This window comes from Cervus elaphus, chromosome 9 (genome assembly GCF_910594005.1).
Source record: "Cervus elaphus chromosome 9, mCerEla1.1, whole genome shotgun sequence".
In the NCBI taxonomy this organism is placed as follows: Eukaryota; Metazoa; Chordata; class Mammalia; order Artiodactyla; family Cervidae; genus Cervus; species Cervus elaphus.
The window spans coordinates 60,194,481-60,203,518 of NC_057823.1; the positions used below are offsets into that span (position 1 = coordinate 60,194,481).

General features: G+C 38.5%; 1 protein-coding gene across 1 annotated transcript; it reads right to left on the reverse strand.

The window, feature by feature from the left end:
- Positions 1–564: 564 nt before the first annotated feature.
- On the reverse strand, positions 565–7,490 carry SPINK1 (serine peptidase inhibitor Kazal type 1). The gene is made up of 4 exons (XM_043914021.1): positions 7,333–7,490; positions 5,471–5,502; positions 3,834–3,940; positions 565–687 (listed from the first exon to the last, which is right to left on the reverse strand). The coding sequence occupies exons 1-4, from the start codon at positions 7,385–7,387 to the stop codon at positions 642–644; spliced, it is 240 nt and encodes a 79-aa protein (XP_043769956.1). The 5' UTR covers positions 7,388–7,490; the 3' UTR covers positions 565–641.
- Positions 7,491–9,038: the final 1,548 nt, after the last annotated feature.

Here is a 9,038-nt window from a genome sequence, read left to right on the forward strand (position 1 = left end):
AGGCTCCTCCACTGCACAGTTGAGAAAATGTAACTCTTTTGGTTTCCGAAATGATTCAGAGCCTCTCTGAGAAAGTCGTGCCTAACCTCAAATCTACTGTGAGATATATGGACAATCTTAAGACTAAACTCTATTCCACTGGACAGGCAGCATTTCAGAATCATATGCCTCTGTGCCTAGACCAGTGCCAGGCACAATAGATGCTCAGTTAAATTCCAAGGAACCCTAAAGAAATTATTTCAGTCAGTGAATGGTGTGAGGCACCATGTTTCTGGACAGTTTTCCAATTGTTTCTTAAAATGCTTGTCTAATCCCCATGGGGCTATGATATTTGTGATCAACTGAATCCTGTCATTTAATGTCTGCAATCACATTTCCTGGGACAGAGTCCTCAGAATGTGAGGAGGATGGGGAAGGGAAAAGCATCCTCAAAGAAATCCTGTCCAAAATTATAGGATTGCTGTATTTTGTAAAACTCAGTTTATTCTGAGCTTGCCTCCATCCTCTGTTCTCGGTATAATCAAACATGCCTTTGAGGAAAAAGCATATGGGAGCAACAGGACGTACTTAGATGCACTTTATTCAGCAATCAGGCCAGCCACGCATTGTAGTGTACTTATGGGATTTCAGAACTTTGGTTCTCAGCAAGGCCCAGATTTTTGAATGAGGACAGGAGTCTGACGTTCCCTGTAGAAGAGATTGGAAAAAAAAAATTAGTTTAAACTTTGCTGAGAAAATGTGACTATGGGGGGAAAACAAGGGAAAAAATTCAGCTTTATTTAAAATGAGAGGTTTGAGATTTCCTTCCATTTCTGTTTCTCTTATTCATATACTCATTCATTTATTAAGTCATCAAATACTGATTGAGAACTACTACCTATATTGAGGATACAACAGAAGGGAAAAATGTTTATCCTAAGAGAGTTGACAGATCTAACAGGGCATCATTAAAAGCCTCGGAATTAATCTTTAATCCATTGTTGCTTTTCCTGCTGACGTCATTGTCCTAGCCAGCAGATTTCCAGCTTAGCAGGTGCCCAGGCTACTTTCGGACCTTTGCCTTAGGACTCTGGGGATTCCCATCTGTGAGATTTTGCAAAAGGAAATCATATCGCTATCTCATAGGATAGTTGCTTAAGTTAGCATCTAGACAGAGCCCATGGTTTGACTTATTTTCCATAGCTAAGCTGTCCATGACAGCTGACATGATCTCATGTAGCTGCTTAAATTTAAATCAGTTTAATAATGTTAAAAGTCCAGCTTTTTGGTTACGGTAGCCACGTATTAAGTGCTGGTGCCATGCCTAGAGGCCTCCATATTGGACAGCATTTCTGTCATTGCAAAAAGTTCTTACAGGAGAATGCTAGTTTATAGAAAAGAATTTGCCAGTGTAGGTTGCCTGAAAAGATATAGAGTAATTAGAGAAAAAGTTCTTACTGAATATTATCTGCCAGGAGCATAATGACCAAGGAGATGCAAGCCCTTGTTCATCTACTCATCTCAAAACTCAACAACTAGTGTCAGAACCTGGATCTAGTTACCATACAGTATATTAACACTTGTTTGGGGGTTTTAATGGGCAGTAGAAAGAAAAGCAAAATGATACATGAGTAGCGTTGAAACATATATATTACCATATGTAAAATAGATATCTAATAGAAAGTTGCTCTACAACACAGGGAGTTGAACGCAGTGCTCTGCGACAGCCTGGAGGGATGGGCCAAGGTGGAGGCAGTTCAAGAGGGAGGAGACGTATGTATACTTATGGCTGATTCACACTGTTGTATAAATATTGTGAAACAATTATCCTCCAACTAAAAATATTTTTTAAAAAATGGTACTTTTGAAAAAGCCACATTTCCCTCCCCTGCTTTCTTATCACAGAAATATAGGAAGAGAAATTACTTTTTCAGGCATTCAAATATTGCTCCCATATTTACATATTTTTAAAAGAACAGAAAAAGCAGGTAGGACTGATAGATTAAGTCTGAAGAAACAGGGTTTCCCAGCCCTATGCTCGTATTTTTCCAGTGTTTCACTCTAGATATTAGGCCATTTGATCTTGGCACCTGGACCCAAGTCTCAAGGCTGTTGTACTGCTTTCCCCTCCCCTAGGACGGAAATATGATGTTTGACTTTAACATCAATAACATAGGCCATGAGAAAACTAACAGGTGGTTTCAACTTTCTTTTACAAGTCTTTAATGTGGGATTTTTTTTAAAAGCAGAGCATCTAATGTTTTCAGCCTAAAACTTTAGGATATTAAATATTTCTCCCTGGGAACCCAATTCCACAATCCTTGTTAAATAGCAAGAATTTTCTGAAATGATTTAAAGCAGATCAAAAAGAGGGTTCACGGTACAATGAATTAGAGCAGTGGAATGATGGAAGTGCATGCGGTCATCTGAGTCTAAATCAAAGTCTTAACACCACATCAGTTCCAAAATAACAGTTTTCTAGGTTCCTTGCGAAATCTCTTTTGTTTGACCATTCTACATCTTTATTTAGCCTGGAAGGCCCTTGTGATACTATGAAAACAGACCACTGTTTAAATGACTTCCTTTTCATGAATCCTTTCTTGACCCTTTCAGTAAGAGGCAATCTGTCTCTCTCCTTCATTCCTGTAGCACATTGCTAACACCCATTTAATGGCGTTTGTCACAAATTAGAAGAAGCTACCTTATTTGTGCTATTTTCTCTTAGTTATATCCACAAGGAAAGCGGAGGAGACTAGCACAATGCTTGGCAGAAAGTGTTCCATAGCAAAGACAGAACATCTGTGGCAAATTTATTTCTCTGAGCTCGTGAATCTGATTCCCATCACCTACCCACCTGCAGTCAGTTCAGAATCTCCACTGAGGCTGGTTCTCACATGCATTAAAAAAAGTGTTACCAAAATATGTTTCTGGTCACCTAATCTATATAATTCACATTTGCATATTTTAGGATTTTAGTAAACACGATGATTACTATTTCAAAGAATTTTTTTTTTTAAGTATAATGGAATTTGGAGCATATTGTGAGCTTTAAAAAATCCATACTATCTCGTTTGCTATAAAAGCTTGAGTTTTTATCATAGAACTGATTTTTTTAAAAATTAATTGAAAGAAGCATTCAAACACTTCCCCTCCTCTATGATTGGTAATTTCTTAAACACCTTTTATACTCACTATATTATCACTTACTTTCTGGCTTTTGTTCAGTTTTTTCTTCATATTGGAATGCTTTTCTCTCCTTCTTTAGAATGTCCTAGAGCAAGCCTCCAAATGTCTCAAAATCCTGGCGGGCATAATTAATTCTTTTTGATTTTGTGCTCTCAGATCACTTTGCTTACACTACCACTGACCACACTGTGTTAGCATTGAGCGTAAGCAAACAGGAGACAAAACCTGTAGGACCTTCTTCTGTATCTCACACGTACTTAGGCTGGTACCTGACTTTATCGTGGAAAGAGCAAGGATTTCGTACCAGATCTGCCACTTACTGCTGAGCATTATTTAAACTAACTAAACCTTAATTTTCTCATGGGCACAATAAGCTTAGTATTATTTACCTCATAGAGTCATTGTGAATATTAAATGCCTTGCACAATGCTTGACACAATGTATACTATTTTCTATCTTAATGCACACACACACTTCTATATAATCTTTACAGACATATAATAAGGAAAAAAAGAGATCAAGAATGTTTTGGGGGAAAACTAGGTACTTTGTTTTTCACATGGTGAAATTCATGTTATTGGCATATTCATTGAGTCTTAGATATATAAAAATCTGAAGACATCTAGCTTAAAATATATATTTTAAAAGAAATTCAAGCTTGTACTCACTTATTTTCCACACATAACAAGCATTCATTAGAATAAGTAACTCCATCTGTCCCACAGACAGGGTTATAGATCCTGGGACATCCGTTCACTCCATTTGTACACTTGGCCTATAAATGGAATAAAAAAGAATCATTTCCCATCATTTTTCATTCTTTGAATTTATAGCAAAGTCTCTAAAATCTCCCTGAGTTGATCACCTTAAAAATGGATTGGAAGGATGATACTAAGTGTTCTAAAGGGAAGAATCCAACATTTGCATTCAGAAAACCTGGTTTTAAATAATGCCTCTGCTACTCACAGGCTGTGTGACATTGGTAAATCTCTTGGTGTCTCTGAACCACAGTCACTTCATTTGCAAAACAAGAATGATGTTGTCCTTTTTCCTACCTGTCTCATCATGGTGTTGTGAGGTTAGAATAAGGTAAGTGAGATAATGTTCAAATTTACAATCACTACAAGTGCTAGCTTCTCTCAGATCAGCCACACCTTGAAGCATGTTCTTCCTTAAACACAGTAGTCCTGTTACCCTGGTCTTATCCAAGTCACTTAAAGACATGCAGTGCCTTCTACCTTTGGAGTTTTTGCACAGCCTGTTTTCTCTATCATCAGTGAGAACTAGTAATTATGAAATGACTTTCACAGGGCAGACACTGTCCTAAATGCTTTTTATGTATTATTATATTTAAACTTCACAACTAGCCTATGAACTTTTTATCATGCTTTTCATCTAGTAAGGATAATGAAGTACAAAGAGAGTAAATCATCCCAGGTCACACACCTAATAATTACTGGTTCCTGGATTTAAACCCTGTCAATCTAGGTCCTGAACTTTAGCTCGTCACCACTTCACTCTATTATTCATTTATTTATTTATTTTTGGCTGCGCTGGGTCTTTGTTGCTGCACAGACTTTCTCTAGTTTCAGTGAGCACAGACTACTCTCTAGTTATGGTGTGTGGGCTTCTCATTGCAGTGGCTTCTCCTGTTGTGGAGCATGAGGCTAGTGGCCCATGGGCTTCAGTCGTTGCAGCTAGAGGGCTCAGTAGTTGTGGTTCCTGGGCTCTAGAGCACAAAACCCATTTGCCAATGGCTTTGGCAAACATGTTTTTTTGCTCCGCAGCATTTGGGATCCTCTCCAACCATGGATCGAACCCGCGTTCTTGCACTGGTAGGATTCTTTATCACTGAGCCACCAGGGAAACTCTAGGGTAAGTTGCTAATGGAATCAGAACTTCTTTATAATACATCACAAATGTAATAATTTATTTGCTCATGCACTTTTGGTTTGTCATTGGCCTTCTCACTATATATAAATGTAATGAGAAGAGGACACTTTTTCTGCTGGTCTCCACTGAAAATTCTTATCCTACAAGATAGCCCTACTACATATAAAAACCCCTTTACAGCAAACATAATATGACTACACAGAAATTGCCGTATATCTGAGAATTTGTCCTTCAGCATAAGCACTTGTGGGGAACTACAATTACTACCCACGTTTAGTAGGTTAAGCCTTGCCAGCGTTCATACTCCTTGTATTAACTTGAGGCTAAATTGAAAGGCAAGTTAGACTATGCTTTGGTTGGGACAAACAGTTCTAGCCCCAGAGGTAAAAAAAAATTACAAAATTGTCTTTACCTCTCTTCCCAGGATGTTAGCTCCACTGTTACCTGGAAAACATAAATCAGACATGTGAAGTTGAGTCTTGAATGGGAGGACAGATGTGTTCTCATTCATAAGTTTCTGCTTCCATTTAAGTCTATGTCTTCTCTGCTGGCCTCTTTCACCACCTAGCCTTTCTTATTTCCATCTTTTTTCCTCAAGGACATCTCACTGCTGTTCACTCACAGCCTGCCTACTGAAACCTCAAAAAAATTAAGCAAAAGTTTGATTAGGACAGAAGTATTGTATATTTAAGACAAGTTGACTTATTTCCTTGAAAATAAAAATGATGTACTTACTGCTTAAGATGTCTCAGGCACAGAGCAAATACCTTCTGAATACTCACTGACATTCTAGTTAACAACTTGTTTATTGATGTAGGAAATGTAATATCTACCTCAAGTTTATAGGTAAAGATATGGAGAGTCTCTATAACTTGTTTCTATAACCAGTAAAACAGTTAACACTAGCAATAACCAGGTCTTGTGATGCAAAACTAGCTTGTATATTTACATATAAGTCTTCTTTTGTAAGTGATTCTAAAAAAAGTGGAGCTCTTCTGACAACTCAAACTTTGGTTCCCAAAGACCTCTTTTCTTTCATTGCGTTGTGCTATTAGTTTAATTCACATTTTTTGAATTTACAGGTAGATACTTAAAATTGTCATGCTGCATTCTCCAGAAAATAGCAGGTCTTGATGACATCATGTTTACGTAGGAGATGGTGACTGTGGGTGAGCTCATTGTAGGGAAAAGGGACTAATTTGATAGTATTAGTCACTTCTTCTAAAGGAAGAAATGTTGGTCAGATTTGATTTTGCTATTAGTAATCTCTGAGGTCAGCTAGGTAAGGAGGTAGTTCTCCCTAGATATTTCAGGGAAGGGGGACTAATCAGATAGTATCTAAAGGAAGAAATGTTGGTTAGATTTGATTTTGTTATTAACAGTCTCTGAGGTCAACTAGGTGAGGAGGTAGTTCTCCCAAGCTAAATGTTTTGAAAAGTCATAAGACACTCACGGGCTTGGAGCAGAAGTTCCCTGGAATAGTCAGAACTTGATGTGGTGAGAGTCCCACTGGATTTTAGAATCTAATTGAGTCTAAGATTTAATGAGCAGGTGATCACCACACAAGCATCTATCTGTATTAATTGATATGCATGAGAAATGGAAAAGGGACCACCGCTCCCATAAATATTTAGTGAATACAACAAACAGCATTGTTCCTTTCTTCATAAAGTGTTGATTTGGTTTCTTTGCTAGATCTGATAAAAAATTTAACACGTTAACCATTTCCAGAGACAAAAAGGAAGCTGATGCCGATTCTAGGGGTTCAGATCGTCTCTCAGCATTATCAGGACAGTTTGAAGATATACATACACCATCTATTCAAGAAGAATATTTTTTACAAAAATATTCTGTAGGTCAAAAGTCAAATTCTTAAACTCTGCCCTGTACACTGAATAACTGGAAACCATTGTTACCTATTTTTGCAATTCCATGAGAACATAAAATTTGTAAATTGGCCTTAAACATGTACAGAGCTAGAAGGGTACTTGATGTTGAAATAATCCCTTCATTTTTCTACCATATCTCTGATGAAGAGTCAGCTTCATTACCTGAGGAAAAAAACATTTCATGTCTGAGCACTAGTAAAATTGTTTTCCTGTGTTATGTTAAAATCCATCTTTATATAATTCTCATCCACTGATCTTATTTCACCTCCCTAGAATCAAAAGATCTGTCCAAGAGTAGACTCTAAGTATTGAAAGTAATGTGCTCAATAAAGCAACAGGTCAAAAAGATTTTACTCAAATCAGAAAAATACCCAAAGACACGTACCAGATAAACTCATCAGGACCAATGCAGTGAGGAGAAAGATGCTTGCCACCTTCATGGCTGAAGTGCTGGTTCTAGAGCTGAGTCGAAAACTGCACTCAACTTACCACTTCGCTCTGGAGCCCTGGGACGGGAAGGGTCATATAGGCAGCATGGGCTCCCAGTCTCCACCTCCTGCTCTGTGTCACAGATCTCCTTGGTTATTGATTGACTCCACAGCATAGCCCGTCCTCCAGGTTTGGGGCACACCACCAGTGTAAGAAAGGTGTAAGAGAGGAATGCCCTAGGCCTGAAATGTGCCAGGTAAAGCCTGTCAGGAAGAGATTACTAGTGGTTAGTTGGTTCTTGCCCTTACTTCCTCTGACTGTGGAGAGAAAGCCCATAGACAAGTCCTGATTTTCTTATCTGTAAGGTGAACTCAAAAGTTCTTGTCTTCTGTAATTCTGGGTGTATGAAGAGGTTTGAATATCTAAAAAACTCCATTCTTGCTTCTTTTTCTTCAGCTTTTAAAATTCATTCTCTCTTTTCTGTCTTTTTCGGCCACCCATTCACAAAGCCTAAAGTAGCTGCCAGAGGGCCAGGTTAGAGGTAAGGAGGACTCTCTTTCCTAAGCTGTGTGTACTCCAAGGTAGAGCGGGCTCACCAGAGACTCTTACCAGCTCTATGTCCTTGGAAAAGCAGGTCACCTGGGGGTGGAAATAATAACAGCACCTACCTCAAAGAATTGATCTTTCATCCCCAAATATGCCTTGTGTTTATTTTGGAATCATGTGTGGTTTGGGGAGATAATTCTCAATTCTTTCTCATCTTTCTGCATGTCTTACAGGTACAGACATTGACTGCATGTGTTTCAAACAATCTTTTCAAGAGTGTTTGTATGGGAAACAGCCTTGGAATGTAGAATAGTCTCTCTCTCTGGTGTAAAGGGGAGGTTTGTTTGCCATTGGGTATAAGATAGTATCTTTCACTAGGGCAAAGTTTAGGCAGGTACAATGCTTTTTTTGTGTATCTGCATCACATGGCTTGTGGTATCTTGGTTTCCCAATCAGGGATTGAACCTGGGCCATGGCAGTGAAAGCATCAAGTCCTAACTGTTGGACCACTGGGGAATTCCCAGGCATAGTGCCCTTGAGAAAAATTAGGGATTTTTAAAAGCTTGGCATCCTTCCCTGTAACACACGGTGCTTTCTCTGTATGTCTCCTTGGCCCTCTTCATGTCGTGCTATGGAGGCTGGGCCTGGGGAACCAGAGCAAACGCAGGCACTCTGGCTATTGCTATTGAGTAATTACATCTCTTATCTCTGAGTCAGGAGTCTTCTCTCAGACTGCCTTTAACTATGGCAGAATAACGTGTCAGCTTCCAACCAGGGTGAAATCTTAGACCCTCCCAGGTCTTGATGTATGTTAATTGTATTCAAAAGAAAAAAAAGAACTGTACTAATCTATGGGGATGGATCACTGTCCTCACGAAGCTTCCATGACATTTCAGTTTGGGAGAGATAGGCAATAAAAAAGTAATCAAATAATTATAAAGTATATCAGATTATACTAAAGGTTACAGAGAAAAAGAAGATATTAAGCAGAGGTGGCAAGAGGAAGCAGAAGATATTAAGAAGAGGTGGCAAAAATACACAGAAGAACTATACAAAAAAGATCTTCATGACCCAGATAACCACGATGATGTGATCACTCACCTAGAGCCAGACATC